The sequence below is a fragment of the Zophobas morio genome, unplaced genomic scaffold (genome assembly GCF_036711695.1).
Source record: "Zophobas morio isolate AGI-343-1 ecotype UQ-CSIRO unplaced genomic scaffold, CSIRO_AGI_Zmor_V1 ptg000028l, whole genome shotgun sequence".
NCBI lineage: Eukaryota > Metazoa > Arthropoda > Insecta > Coleoptera > Tenebrionidae > Zophobas > Zophobas morio.
In genome coordinates this window covers 533,204-548,788 of record NW_026972133.1, presented here as the reverse complement: position 1 = coordinate 548,788, position 15,585 = coordinate 533,204, and the positions used below count along the sequence as shown (strand labels likewise).

The 15,585-nt window shown below is 32.3% G+C and overlaps 3 protein-coding genes across 3 annotated transcripts in view; 1 reads left to right on the top strand and 2 right to left on the bottom strand.

Annotated features, from left to right (window-relative positions):
- The window catches only part of LOC135136985 (rho guanine nucleotide exchange factor 7-like), a 28,284-nt gene that overhangs the window by 9,167 nt on the left and 3,532 nt on the right, over positions 1–15,585 (top strand). Inside the window, exon 2 of the mRNA XM_064066507.1 lies at positions 12,597–12,864. Within this exon, the coding sequence (XP_063922577.1) occupies positions 12,597–12,864 (268 nt within the window). The remainder of the gene's footprint in view (positions 1–12,596; positions 12,865–15,585) is intronic.
- On the bottom strand, positions 648–1,422 carry LOC135136981 (uncharacterized). Its single transcript, XM_064066502.1, has 3 exons — positions 1,337–1,422; positions 1,052–1,287; positions 648–1,001 (listed from the first exon to the last, which is right to left on the bottom strand). The coding sequence occupies exons 1-3, from the start codon at positions 1,380–1,382 to the stop codon at positions 690–692; spliced, it is 594 nt and encodes a 197-aa protein (XP_063922572.1). The 5' UTR covers positions 1,383–1,422; the 3' UTR covers positions 648–689.
- On the bottom strand, positions 7,371–8,221 carry LOC135137103 (uncharacterized). The gene is made up of 3 exons (XM_064066658.1): positions 8,038–8,221; positions 7,758–7,942; positions 7,371–7,691 (listed from the first exon to the last, which is right to left on the bottom strand). Exons 1-3 carry the CDS (start codon positions 8,054–8,056, stop codon positions 7,371–7,373), a joined length of 525 nt encoding a protein of 174 aa, XP_063922728.1. The 5' UTR covers positions 8,057–8,221.

The window sequence follows — 15,585 nt, the reverse complement described above, 5'->3', positions numbered from 1 at the left end:
AAAGGAGACTCAACCGACAAAAAAAAACAACAAAAAGGGCCAAAAGATGCAAAAAAAGATGACGACTTAGAAAAAAGGAGCTTCTCTGGACCACTGACGAGTGATTTTTCATAACGCCTACGCGTGCTCGCTGCGCTCGCATTCTTATTATTTTAACTTTTAAGTTCTCTAATGATTGGAACTGCGTTGCTGTTATTATGCTGTCTGGAGAATGCCGGATTAACTCTTCGCTACGCTCTTAACAATCAACTGGTGAGTTTAGGAAAAATAGTAAAAAAATTCCTTCTCACATTTTAGTGGAGTTGTAGTGATTTTAAAATTGGTTCTTTTGCTACGTTTAACAATTTGCCAAAATCGGTCTTATTTTAGCAGATACTAGCCCCGCCCACCCACCCTCTCTTTTCTTACAGGCTATGTTATTTGCCAAAATCAGTTTTATTTTAGCACGTAGTGATGATGGATTTTTCTTTTGTTGGTTTTATTTTTGTTTATAATTTATAAATGTCTTATTAAATGTTTTTTTGGGACTCCCGAAACCCCGTACATAACGTATTTTCCAGACACCCGCTATAATAATCCATCCGGGAAACTCTCAAAAACCTGGTTTTAGTTCACCCTTCAGAAGTGTTTATTTAAAAGATCAGCGATTCCTCAAAACATATATTGAAGCGTCCATAAACATTACTAAACTATACATTAACTGACTTGCTATTTTTAGATTTCCGATAGCACAGCAAACGTATTAAGGTACCTATGCCACCGACCACTCCACATCCACCGGCACCTATAGATAAATTCCGTCTATACGAACTAGTTTCTTCGTAAAAAACTTCCTCTTTCTCTTCAGCATCCTTAGTGTTACAAAGATTCCCGAAACACTCGACGCACGTTATGTTGGTGACGACCAACAAATCCAAGCCTTTCACCCGGTCGAAAAAATGCTCGCAGTTGTCTTTGTAGTCGCACAGCTGAATCCTCACATCCTCAGTCGTGTTTTCAAACTGCCAAAAATCAAAATTATCGAATTTTACTACCACGATTGGCTACTTGCTTGCGCTTTGAAACTAAGCGTGTAGCAGCGGTGATTCATGTTCCAGGACAGCATGCTATTTTTTATTTCGGGGTCATCCTCCAGAGCTTTCCACAAGAAGCTAGGTTTTTTCGGCCGTCGAATAAACCCTATATCGTTCACTATGTGATCCTCGCAGTCTTTTATAACCGTTTCGGCATTTTTATCGAACGTCTTCAGGTCGTCGAAATTGGTGAAGTAGCAGTCGAAAGAGCAAGCTACAAGAACAACAATAAAAAACCGGAAAGTCGAAATGAAACGTAATACCGTAGTTGGCGGTGAGTAGGAGTAGCAGCGGCAAAAACAGATTCATTTTCGTGCCGACGCGGTCGGTATTTTCATCACAACTGATGTAAAACTCAAGACATATGGAATGTGTTTTACGTGTGTATTTTTTTAGCGGAAGCTCAAAAAATACACAAGAGTCTGTTAATCGTGGTTTATGGATCGTGAAAAGAGCGAAGTCGGAATATTAATAGCTGAGTAATAAAGTAGGCGGTTGGTAGGGTGACATCTAGCGGCGATGCGCTGAAAGCGCGTGGGTCGTGCCACCTCGTGGCAGCTCGCGTAAACAAACCGTCAAAATAATACACTTGATAATTTTTATTTTTATTAGTTGGTTTTACATAATGGCGCGCTGGGATAGACGACTACCGGACGTGGGTCATAAAAGTATCGTAAGCCGATAATGCAGAATAATGATAATTTATGACAGGCGACCCACAACATACCTTCAGCACAGAATAATCATTTCTCGTATTCTTTTGACATATTAATTTTAATATTCGAGATAATTATTATATTATTCAAACACAATTTAGACACTGTAGAGCAAACAAGGCTTATCAAGCCCGTCTATTAGTTTCTTCGCCTAAATGTATTATTAATACCGTTTTCAAATTACACCAAAATTGAAAAATCGAAAACTTAATAATTGAAAAATTGAAACATTTTAAATGAAAAAAATCGGTAAACCGAAAAATTGAAAAATTTATAAATCGAGAAATTGAACAATCTAAAAATTAAACAATTTAAAAATCGAAACATCAACGAAAACAAAAAATTAACGGAACATCTAGAACTTAAAAATTGAAAAATTAAAATACCTATCGAAAAATTGAAAAACCGAGAAATCGAAACATCAAAAAATGGAAAAATTGAAGAACCGAAACATCGCAAAATCTCAGAACTGAAATACTGAAAAACTGAAAAATGGAAGGAAAATTGAAAAAATTCAAAACTGAAATCTTGAAAAACTGAAAAATGGAAAGAAAATTGAAAAATCGGAAGTGAAAAAATCCAAAACTGAAACACTGAAAAATCCAGAAATCGTAAAATTGAAAAATCACAATTGAAGAAAGAATTGAAAAATCAAGAAATAGAGAAATGGGAAAATCAAAAAATCAGTTAATCGAAAAATTGACAATTTTTCAGTATTACAGATTTTCGTTTTTCGATTTTTCAGTTTCTCAATTTTTAATTTTTCCCTTTTCCAATTTTTTATTTCCGATTTTTATTTTTCATTTTCCCCATTTTTTAATTTTCACTTTTTCGATTTTATATCACAATTTTCCTTTTTTTTTCTTTTATTTTTTGTTGTTTCGATTTTATAATTTTAAATTTTTAAAATTTTGAGGTTTTTAGCAATTTTTCTTCAAATTTTCAAGTTTGATTTTCACTTTGTACATTTTTTAAGTTTTGTATTATACAGTTTTTCGTTTTTGTACATTTTTCAAGTTTTTATTATGCACTTTTTCGTTTTTTTATTTTTGATTTTATAATTTTACAATTTGTCGATTTCCAAATTTTCCAATTTTTCAATATTACAATTTCTCATTTTTCCATTTTTTACATTTTCGATTTTTCATTGTGCCCTTTTTCAATTTTCCGTCACCTCAATTTTTCAACTCCCCGATTTTTATCAAAAAATGGAAAAATTAAAGAACCGAAACATTTCAAAATCTCAGAACTGAAATACTGAAAAACTGAAAAATGGAAGGAAAATTGAAAAATCGAAAAAGTGAAAAAATTCAAAACTGAAATCTTGAAAAACTGAAAAATGGAAAGAAAATTGAAGAATCGGAAAAGTGAAAAAATCCAAAACTGAAACATTGAAAAATCCAGAAATCGTAAAATTGAAAAATCACAATTGAAGAAAGAATTGAAAAATCAAGAAATAGAGAAATGGGAAAATCAAAAAATCAGTTAATCGAAAAATTGAAAAATCGAAAAATTTAGAAACGTCAAAAATTAAAAACTGAAAAATAAAAATTAAATCGTAAAACTGAAATATCGTGAAGTTAATAAATTGAAAAACCGAAAATTTTTGAAAAAAAAAATCGTATCAAAAACTAAAAATTCAAAAAATCGAGAAATTGAACAATCAAAAAATCAAAACATTGAAATTAATTTTAATATTCGAGATAATTATTATACATATTATTCAAACACAATTTAGACACTGTAGAGCAAACAAGGCTTATCAAGCCCGTCTATTAGTTTATTCCCCTAAATGAATTATTAATACCGTTTTCAAATTACACCAAAATTGAAAAATTGAAACATTTTAAATGAAAAAAATCGGTAAACCGAAAAATTGAAAAATCTATAAATCGAGAAATTGAACAATCTAAAAATTAAACAATTAAAAATCGAAGAATTGGAAAACCAAAAAATCTAAACCGAGAACTTGAAAAATCGAATAATCGAGAAATCAAAACATCAAGGAAAACAAAAAAAATTAACGGAAAATCTAGAACTTAAAAATTGAAAAATTAAAATACCTATCGAAAAATTGAAAAACCGAGAAATCGAAACATCAAAAAATGGAAAAATTGAAGAACCGAAAGATTGCAAAATCGCAGAACTGAAAAATGGAAGGAAAATTGAAAAATCGAAAAAGTGAAAAAATACAAAACTGAAACATTGAAAAATCCAGAAATCGAAAAATTGAAAAATCCCAATTGAAGAAAGAATTGAAAAATCAAGAAATAGAGAAATGAGAAAATCAAAAAATCAGTTAATCAAAAAATTTAGAAACGTCAAAAATTGAAAACTGAAAAATAAAAAAATTTAAAAATCGTAAAAGTGAAATATCGTGAAGTTAATAAATTAAAAAACTGAAAATTTTTGAAAAAAAAATCGTGTCAAAAACTAAAATTCAAAAAATCGAGAAATTGAACAATCAAAAAATCAAAACATTGAAATCCCAGTAAGTTGATAAATAGGAAAATTTAAAAAACAAAAATTTTTAAAATCCAAGAATTGAGCAACAAAAAAAATCTAAGCCTGAAAACTCAGAAAATTGAATGATCGAGACCAAAAAATCTAAAATTTACAATTTCGACAAATTGAAAAATCATGGAACTGAAAAATCGAAAAGTCGAGATAGTGAGAAATCTAAAAACCTAAAACTTTAAAAATTGAAAAATTAGAACATCGAAAAATTTAAAAACCGAGAAAACACAATGTCAAAAATTTGAAAAATTGAAGAAACGAAATATTGCAAAATTCCAAAGCTGAAATATTGAAAAACCTAAAAATGGAAGGACAATTAAAGAATCGAAACAGTGAAAAAAAACCCAAACTGAAACATTGAAAAATTGAGAAATGGAAAAATGGGAAAATCAAAAAAATTAGTCTAAAGAGTTTAGACAGTACTTCCCTCGCTATCGGAAACGTGACGACTACAAACCTATTATGTTTTTTTTTTCACATTAGATTTCAAAGCATTCGGTTTTGTAGTTCCTGATTAAATCAATAAAAGAAATTTTCGCATTCATTAAATTTTTTGAGTCACCCTGTATATGCATATCCAAAAAATATGAATGGAATGATAAATTACAAGAAGAGACTCATCATATTTTGTAAATTTTAAATAGGATTATACGGCAAACTTTTGAGCTGACGTCATCAATTTTTTGGAGCGGATAAGCAAATATATTTGGACTAAAAATTTATTGTGCGCTTTATAACCTTAAAACATTTGCAAAATTTCAAAGCATTGGGTTCTGCAGTTCCTGATTAAATCAATAAAATAAATTTACGCGTTCATTAATTTTTGGGGTCATCCTGTATATGCAAATCCAAAAAACATGAATGGAATGATAAATCACAAGAAGAGACTCATCATATTTTATACAATTTAGATAGGATTTATTCAGCAAAATTTTGAGGTGACGTCATCAATTTTTTAGAGGGGATAAGTAAATATATTGTGATTAAAACGGTCCTGGTGTAATAACAAAAAAATATTGTTCGTCTATAAAACAAGCTCGTCTTAGGAAAGTATTCGTAAAAAAATATGTCGTAAAAAAATTTACGTATGCTGGTCCCGACTGCGATTATAGTTTAAATATTTTTTAGAAAATCCTGTCATGGATGTAGAAACATTTGTGACAGCCAAAGAGGTTTTTTTGAGAAAATTATCTTTGAATTTAGACCAAATTTAAATAGACACTAGGCAACAGGCACATTTGGGCAAAAGAAAGAGAAATTAGGGTTACGGCTTCAAATTTTGGACGTATTTACAAACTTGGACCGACTATAGCAATAGCTAAAACTGTGGAGTCTCTGTTGTACAGTACATTTAGAGGTAACAGTTATACATACTATGGACAGCAAAGTGAGGAAAAAGCTGTCAAGTGTTTTGAAATAAATAAAAATATAAAAACTGAACGGTGTGTCTTTATTTCAAAACAATTTCTTTACTTGGCTGCTAGTCCAGACAGAGTTCTAGAGGATAGGAGTGCATTAGTCGAAATTAAATGCCCTTCAAAATCGCAAGATTTGTCTCCCGAAGAAGCGGTTAGAAAAAAAATAATCAAATTTTGTACATTGACAGACAGATACTTGAAACTAAAAAAGAAATCATGATTAGTACTTTCAAGTCCAGGGACAACTGCTTGTTACGGGTATTTCACAAGTTTATTTTGTTGTATGGACACCCAATGGAATAAATATAGAAAAAATTTATAAAGACGAAGAAATATATGTAAAAAGATGGCAGATAAACTTGGCAGATTTTGCTTTGGCGCATTATTGCCCGAAATAATTGATTCAAGAAGAAAGAGGAACCTGCCTTTGCGAGAGATTTTTTTAAAATAAATAAAATTTGTTTCTTTTTTTTATGTACTTTAATAATTTATTAGGAGTACATTTTTCATCACCAAGACTTGCATATTTTTATTATAAATATATTTTGAAAATGATCTCTCGGCAAATGAAAACATATACGAGCACTTTTTTCGATTAAACAATGAAGGGAGAAGTTACTGGGCGTAGGGCTTTTTTAAAACACCTCCTTTCTGGGATAAGTAGTAAATACACTTATCTACTTATACGTGTTAAACAAAAGCTGTATTTTATATATTTTTTATTATTATTATAAATATGTTTATTAGTTTTATTAATTAAGAAAGCAAAACATATATTAACAATAATATTACAATGAATTTTTAGTAATCATGTGTATTGAATTCAGGATCCTGAGTGGAGTAAAAATATTATAGTTCCCCAGTTTTAATTCGGTTTTATGATAGTACCTCATTGCGTAAAAGTTAATTTCCTTAACGATAGATTACTACGGCCGGTCCTGGCGGCTTGTTATAAAACTGAGTTCCTTGCCATAAATTAGAAAAATCAGCCGAGAACTCTAACAATCAGCTTATGGTAAAGCAGGCGATAAGGGTTTTACCTGAAAGTCGCTTCCGTAAATTTTAGTGGCGCTCCTATCGGCAAAGTACTGAACTAACTGCTCAAATTCTGTCGAATTGATACCCATTTTTTTCAATAACTGTTAGTTTCGGTTAAAAACTCTGCTAACCAATAGATCATTAATTTTCCTCTAATATTCCTGTTAAAATTATTCGACATATTTTGCACTAATTTGTACAAATTGTACCACTAACAAACATTTAATGATTCTGCGCTCTGTAAAAAGTGATGTTTTATCCATGTGCGAATTTTCAAGCGATTTTATGGTGGTTATGACTCAAAAAACTTGAAAAGAAAACATAAAATGGTGCTTTTTTACGATATTTCTCAGCCATATTTTTTTAGTTTATTGAACTGGTCTCTGCGCCCTAGAATATGAAAAAAGCTGCAGTTTAATGTATGACACATCTATATTAATATCATTTTTTCATACAAAAAAACCAAAAAAATGTTATACACCGTCTAGCGAGTCCCCTTAATAGCTGAGTAATAAAGTAGGCGAGTTGGTAGGGTGACATCTAACCGTCAAAATAATACACTTGATAATTTTTATTTTTATTAGTTAGTTTTACATCATGACAGACAACTATACGTTGACTATGATTGGGTTTTTCGATTTTCTGCAAAACAGACAACGAGTTAAGGCCCCTATCACCCCGACGACTCCACAGCCGCCAGCGCCTATGTACAAATTGCGTCTATAGGCGCTAATATCAGCCTTAACTTTGACCAGATCGTTGGTGATCTTGCCGTTGCATAAATTGCTCTTGCACTCGCTGCACCTCACGACCCCCAAAACGGCCGACTGCACCATTTCGAGGTTCATTTTTTCAGAAATGTCGTCGCAGTCTTCTTTGAAGGAGCACAATCGGATGTCTAAATTTTTCGTTTCGTTTAAATCTGGAAACTAAGTAATTTATTATTATATTTATTAAAAAAAAAAATAGTTTTGGGTTGTTCTGGTTTCACTTGCTTTAGCTCTGATTCCTACGGTGTAGCAACGAAGACTATTCTGCCAGTAGTACCACGGCAACTTGATATCTTTCCTCATCATTTCGTCCTCTTTGTAAGCTCTACAGTCTCTGATGGTCGGTTCCGCGGTTACGTTGAAAGCTGCCAGAGTGGTAAATTTGGTAACGTAGCAGTCCAAAGCTTCACCTGGGCGGAAAACGTGTTTGAGAATGAGCAGAAGCAGGATTAAAGCGGCGGCCATTTTTTATACTGTTGCGCTCACTTTTAAGATTTCGACTAACCATCAAGGTTAAGGAGCATGTGGAGTGTGTTAACTATGTGTATATTATTTTAAACGGAGTCGGAAAATATACACGAACATTTTAAACAGTTTATCGATCGTCAGACAAGGCGGATTAAGCGAGGGAGTTTATTCTGGCGACTTGAAAAATTTAGTGTTTGTTTGGTGAAGGTAGTTGTGTTACTAAAATCATGGAGTCGGTGCGACTGAAACGTAACGGTAAATATCGTTAAATTGGAATACTGGATGAAAAGAAGGTGGTTCAGCTGAGTTATTATTGGTTTGTTTTCGACTGGTCGTTGTTTTTTCGATTGTGTAAATAAAGGATTCATCGCGTGGGACGGTTCATTTTTATTCCAGGAACTTCATAAAAGCTAAACAATACACCCCTGTATTTTTCATACAGTGTTGGAGCTAGATTTCTTCGTAACAATCGCCATAAAGCCGCTTTTATTGGACAGATAATCCCGAAAATACTGAATTCGTGTTGATAATACACAAACCACAATTAATCGATAATAAACTTCGATTTATTAGTTCTCTGTAGATTTTTGGAAAAAAAAAATAAAAAAACTCCTTTACAAATAATTGCTTTCCAAACTACTATAAAACCGACGATTTTTGTGAATTTTTTGTAATTTTTTGACGGCCTGTTGTGTCATTGTAGCCATTTTTTTGGAAAATTTTTGAAAATTTTGAATTCACTTTTCTTGGTTATTGCAACAAATATCGGGACGACGATTTCGGATTTGTAACTGGCAGAAGATTATCTACAACTTGATACCAATTTTCGGTCCATTGAACCTATTTTAACTATTTTTCTGGAAAATTTTTGAAAATTTTGAATTCACTTTTCGCATTTATTGGAACAAATATCGGGATGGCGATTTCGGATTTGTAACTAGCGGAAGATTATCTGCAATTTGACACCAATTTTCGGTCGATTGAACAAATTTCAAGCATTTTTTTGGAAAATTTTGGATTCACTTTTCTTGGTTATTGCAACATATATCGGGACGGCAATTTCGGATTTGTAACTGGCGGAAGATTATCTACAATTTGACATCAATTTTCGCTCCATTGAACCTATTTTAACTATTTTTCTGGAAAATTTTTGAAAATTTTGAATTCACTTCTCGCGTTTATTGGAGCAAATATCGAGACGGAAATTCTGGATTTGTAACTAGCGAAATATTATCTACAATTTGACACCAATTTTCGCTTGATTGAACAAATTTCAAGCTTCTTTTTGGAAAATTTGTGAAAATTTTGAATTTATTTTTCGCGTTTATTGGAACAAATATCGGGACGGCGATTTCGGATTTGTAACTAGCCCAAGATTATCTACAATTTCACAGCAATTTTCGCTTGATTGAACAAATTTAAAGCTTTTTTTTGGAAAATTTTTGAAAATTTTGAATTAATTTTTCGCGTTTATTGGAACAGATTTCGGGATGGCGATTTCGGATTTGTAACTGGCGGAAGATTATCTATAATTTGACACCAATTTTCGGTCGATTGAACAAATTTTAACATTTTTTTTTTATTTTTGGAAATGTTGAATTCGCTTTTCCCGTTTATTGCTATAAATATCGGAACGGCAATTTGAGATTTGTAACTGGCGAAAAATTAGCCACAATTTGACACACTCATTTTCCCTCCATTGAACGTATTTTAATAATTTTTTTGGAAAATTTTTGAAAATTTTGAATTCACTTTTCGCGTTTATTGGAACCAATATCGGGACGGTGATTTCGGTTTTATAACTGGTCGAAGATCACCTAGAATTTGACACCAATTTTCGGTCGATTGAACAAATTTTAGCCATTTTTTTGGAAAATTTTTGGAAATTTTGAATTCGCTTTCGCGTTTATTGGAACAAATATCGAGACGGCGATTTGGGACTAGTAACTGGCGGAAAATTGTCTACCCGTTGAGACCAATTTTCGGCCGATTGAACCTATTTCAACCATTTTTTTTGGAAAATTTTTGAAATTTTTGAATTAATTTTTCGCGTTTATTCGAACAAATACCGAGTTGGCGATTTGGGATTTGTCACTATCGAAAGATTATCTACAATTTGAAACCAATTTTCAGTCGATTGAGCAAATTTCAACCATTTTTTTTTTAACTTTTTAAATTTTTGAATTAATTTTTCGCGTTTTTTTGCAATAAATATCGAGACAGCAATTTCGGATTGGTGACTGGCCGAAGATGATCTACAATTTGACACCAATTTTCGCTTGATTGAACAAATTTCAAGCTTTTTTTTGGAAAATTTGTGAAAATTTTGAATTTATTTTTCGCCTTTATTGGAACAAATATCGGGACGGCAATTTGAGATTTGTAACTGGCGGAAAATTAGCCACAATTTGACACCAATGTTCCCTCGATTTAACGTATTTTAACCATTTTTTTGGAAAATTTTTGAAAATTTTGAATTCACTTTTTGCGTTTGTTGGAACAAATATCGGGACGGCAATTTGAGATTTGTAACTGGCGGAAAATTAGCCACAATTTGACACTAATTTTCCCTCGATTGAACGTATTTTAACCATTTTTTTTGAAAATTTTTGAAAATTTTGAATTCACTTTTTGCGTTTATTGGAACAAATATTGAGACGGCAACTTCGGATTTGTTACTGGCCGAAGATTATCTACAATTTCACACCAATTTTCGCTTGATTGAACAAATTTCAAGCTATTTTTTGGAAAATTTGTGAAAATTTTGAATTTATTTTTCGCCTTTATTGGAACAAATATCGGGACGGCAATTTGAGATTTGTAACCGGCGGAAAATTAGCCACAATTAGACACCAATGTTCCCTCGATTTAACGTATTTTAACCATTTTTTTGGAAAATTTTTGAAAATTTTGAATTCACTTTTTGCGTTTGTTTTTGTTGGAACAAATATCGGGACGGCAATTTGAGATTAACTGGCGGAAAATTAGCCACAATTTGACACTAATTTTCCCTCGATTGAACGTATTTTAACCATTTTTTTTGAAAATTTTTGAAAATTTTGAATTCACTTTTTGCGTTTATTGGAACAAATATTGAGACGGCAACTTCGGATTTGTTACTGGCCGAAGATTATCTACAATTTCACACCAATTTTCGCTTGATTGAACAAATTTCAAGCTTTTTTTGGAAAATTTTTGAAAACTTTGAATTTATTTTTCGCGTTTATTGAACCAGACTTCGGGATGGCGATTTTGGATTTGTAAATGGCGGAAGATTATCTACAATTTGACGCCAATTTTCGGTCGATTGAACCAATTTTAACCATATTTCTGGAAAATTTTTGAAAATTTTGAATTCACTTTTCGCGTTTATTGGAACAAATATCGGAACGGCGATTTCGGATTTGCAACTGGCGGAATATCATCTACAATTTGACACTAATTTTACATCGATTGAACCAATTTTAACGATTTTTTGGAAAATTTTTGAAAATTTTGTATTCACTTTTTGGTTTTATTGGAACAAATGTCGGGACGGCGATTTCGGATTTGTAACTGGGCGAAGATGATCTATAATTTGACACCAATTTTCGGTCGATTGAACCAATTTTAACCATTTTTTGGAATTTTTTTAATGTGTTTTTTATCGTCTTTTTTTTCACTTTTGTGGTCTTTTTGTAAGTTTTTGGTTCATTTTTTGTTTTTGTCAATTGTTTGGGAGCCTTTTTTGTTGGATTCTTTTTTCGTTTTTTTATGGCCTTTTTTCTCGCTTTTACTTGTCTTTTTGGTCGCCCAGATTGTTTAAAGACTTTCGTTTTGTTTTTTATTGCGTTTTTTCTTTGGCGTTTTTTTTTTTTTTGATAAGTTTTTTTTTTGTAAATTTTGTGTCGCCTATTTTGGTCCCTTTTTTGGAAGCGCAATTTGTCGTAATTTTTTTTATAATCTTGGTCCCTTTTTTTGTGGTTTTGTCAATTTATTTGTCTCTTTTTGAGCTTTTTTGGCTTTTCTTTGGTCGTTCTTTGACTCCTTTTTTGCCGTTTTTGTAATGGCTTTTATTTGTCTTTTTCCTCGCTTTATTTGTCTTGTTTTCTAGTTCTTTTTTGTTGCTTTTTTGCTTTTTTCTGTCACTCTACAATTTTAGTCCCCTTTTTTGTAGTCTTTTTTGGTTGTTTTTTTTTTTGTCCTTTTATCACATTTTTGAAATTATCACATTTTATTAAAAAAAAAATCACTGAAACTTACGCATTGTAGTTTAAGAATCCAACATAAAATTAAAACCAATATTTCAACAAAAATTTAAAATAAAATCCTCTAAATAATGAAAAATTCTAATCCTAAAAAAAATTATAATGTTGTAAAAAATAAAATTATAATTAAAATTTATAATTTGTCCTAGAAACTGACTTTATTTTTATTTTGGAAACTATTCAAATTAAAAAAAAAATCACTAATAAACAAGGAAATCATTGAAGCATAGTCACTCAGCTACAGAAACCCGCATTCTTTTCGCTTCAAAAACGCTACCAAGACCAAAGTATTAATTACCACAGTATCAGTAGTTTGACTCGGATTGTAAATGTTTGTCTTTTCTTGCAGACGTCTCCTCTGGTGGCGGGCGGGTCCGCGACGCCCCCGAGCAGCCGCTCCAGCGGCGCCACTAGCCCGCCGCCGCCGCCGCCCCACGGCCGCGGCTGGTCGGCCACCAACCTGCGCCCGTCGCCGCCGCTGCGCCCCTGCCTCGCCTTCAGCCCCGTGCCGTACAGCCGGCCCGGCCCCCGCCTCAGCTACAAGGAGGACGGGCTCATCCTCGACGTGATCGAGGCGTACTTCTGCACGGTGAAGCCCCGCAACACCGTCAACTCAGGTGAGTGCCGCTCCGGCACCGTCCCCGTCCTCTCGCTATCTGTCTCTCCCCTTCTTAACTTCTATCTCTGTTCCATCTCTGGTGGTGGGCGGTTCGGCTCTTCGCAGCGGACTTACTGACCGGCGGTAACGTACGAATGCATGATAAACTGGCACGTTCGCACAGGTCCAGCATCGACCTCAGCCGGTCCTCGTCGGCGGTGGCGCAAGTCCTCCAGCCGCGCAACTACAGGCCGCACGCGCCGAGGGCTTCCACCTGGTGCTGTGGCTCGTTCGTTGTGCGACAGCTGCGCAAGACGCAGCACTTAGAGTAGAGTTTGGTGGTGGCGCACTTGGCAGACGGTCGATGGAGGAGGGAAGTGGGGGTGGGGTTTGATGAGAGTGGATTTTTTTACAGTTGGATGCTGGGGTTTTTATAAGGTAGAGAATTGTCACGAATTCGCCGGAATTAACAGGAATTAATTAGTAATTGTTGGAATCTCCCAAAATTCGAGGGAATTACTTTGACAAATGACATATCCAAGTCGGCACTGATTTGTTCCGCCTCTTTCGGAGTGTGTAACTAACTAGAGAGGAATAAAAAACACGATCAAAGACAGCCATGGATTTTTGAACATTTGTCTTTGACAGATTTTTCGTCTTGTCAGATTACCATCAGTTTGAAAGTTTGAGTCAAAGACAAAGCTCCAAAAATATATCTACCATTACAAAGAAGTGGCAAATTTGCAGCATTTGTGACTTTCACAGGTCACTTGAAGTACCAGATATTAGTATAAGTAAATTGATATTATATGAAATGATATTTTTGACAGAATTAATTTATTTAATGGAATGGAATTTTCGAAATTCCTGGAACTGTTTTATATACACTGGATTTTTAAGAATTTAGTTTTAGTTGGAATTTTTTGAACTTACGGATTTTTTTTATTAATTTACGGTTTTTTAATACATTTTTAAATTTCATTAGTTTTTTCGAAAATGGTAAAATTAAACTTGATTATGCATTTAGTTATTTTTTCGAAATTTCAAGAATTGCTGTGGAATTTCAAGAATTTGTTGCGAGGAAATCGAATTGTCTAGAATTTACCGGAATTATTGTGGAATTTGCCAGAATTGGAATTGTGTATGTATGTTGTATGAAATTTTGGTAATTTTTCAGCCCTTCAAAGTCATTTACTACGAAAATCCGTTTATTCTTCCATAGAATTACCTTATTTACTGGAATGGAATTTTCGAAATTCCTAAAACTATTTTAGTTACCCTGGATTTTTAAAAATTTAATTTTAGTTGGTGGTATTTTTTAAACTTACGGATTTTTTTTTATTAATTTACGTTTTTATTAAATACATTTTTAAATTTCATTAGGTTTTTTGAAAATGGTAAAACTAAACTTGATTATGCATTTAGTGATTTTTCGGAATTTCAAGAATTGCTGTGGAATTTGAAGAATTCGTTGCGAGGAAGTAGAATTGTCTCGAATTTACCGGAATTATTTTGGAATTTGTCAGAATTGGAATTATGTATATTGCATGAAATTTTGATAATTTTTCAGCCCTTCATAGTCATTTACTACGAAATTCCGTTTATTCTTCCGTAGAATTACCTTATTTACTGGAATGGAATTTTCGAAATTCCTAAAACTGTTTTAGTTACACTGGAGTTTTAAAAATTTAATTTTAGTTGGTGGAATTTTTTAAATTTACGGATTTTTTTTATTAATATACATTTTTTTTAAATGCTTTTTTAAATTCCACTAGGTTTTTCGAAAATGGTAAAACTAAACTTGATTATGCATTTAGTGATTTTTTCGGAATTTCAAGAATTGCTGTGGAATTTAAAGAATTCGTTGCGAGGAGGTAGAATTGTCTAGAATTTACCGGAATTAGTGTGGAATTTGTCAGAATTTGAATTATATATATTGCATGAAATTTTGGTAATTTTTCAGCACTTCAAAGTCATTTACTACGAAAATCCGTTTATTCTTCCATAGAATTACCTTATTTACTGGAATGGAATTTTCGAAATTCCTAAAACTGTTTTAGTTACACTGGATTTTTAAGAATTTAGTTTTAGTTGGTGGAATTTTTTAAACTTACGGATTTTTTTTTATCAATTTACGTTTTTTTTTAAATACATTTTTAAATTTCATTAGGTTTTTCGAAAAGAGTACAACTAAACTTGATTATGCATTTAGTGATTTTTTCGGAATTTCAAGAATTGCTGTGGAATTTGAAGAATTCGTTGCGAAGAAGTGGAATTGTCTAGAATTTACCGGAATTATTGTGGAATTTGTGAGAATTGGAATTATGTATATTGCCTGAAATTTTGGTAATTTTTATGCCCTTCAAAATCATTTACTACGAAAATCCGTTTATTCTTCCATAGAATTACCTTATTTACTGGAATGGAATTTTCGAAATTCCTAAAACTGTTTTAGTTACACTGGATTTTTAAGAATTTAGTTTTAGTTGGTGGAATTTTTTAAACTTACGGATTTTTTTTTTATCAATTTACGTTTTTTTTTAAATACATTTTTAAATTTCATTAGGTTTTTCGAAAAGAGTACAACTAAACTTGAATTTCTCGAAAATGGTGAAACTATTTAGAGAATCCGTTACGAGAAAGTGGAATTATCTCGAATTTACCGGAATTATTTTTTTGGCATTAGTCGGAATTGGAATTATCCGTATTGCATGAAATTCTGTAAATTTTCAGCTCTTCT

What these genes read in the sequence shown, in the direction of transcription:
- LOC135136981 (XM_064066502.1), bottom strand. Translation starts at nt 1,382, where the DNA reads ATGAATCTGTTTTTGCCGCTGCTACTCCTACTCACCGCCAACTACG. An exon ending in CCTACTCACCGCCAACTACG is followed by an intron (nt 1,288 to 1,336) that starts GTATTACGTTTC and finishes TTGTTCTTGTAG; the next exon opens with CTTGCTCTTTCGACTGCTAC. An exon ending in CGCTTAGTTTCAAAGCGCAA is followed by an intron (nt 1,002 to 1,051) that starts GCAAGTAGCCAA and finishes GATTTTTGGCAG; the next exon opens with TTTGAAAACACGACTGAGGA.
- LOC135137103 (XM_064066658.1), bottom strand. An exon ending in CCGTAGGAATCAGAGCTAAA is followed by an intron (nt 7,692 to 7,757) that starts GCAAGTGAAACC and finishes TAAATTACTTAG; the next exon opens with TTTCCAGATTTAAACGAAAC.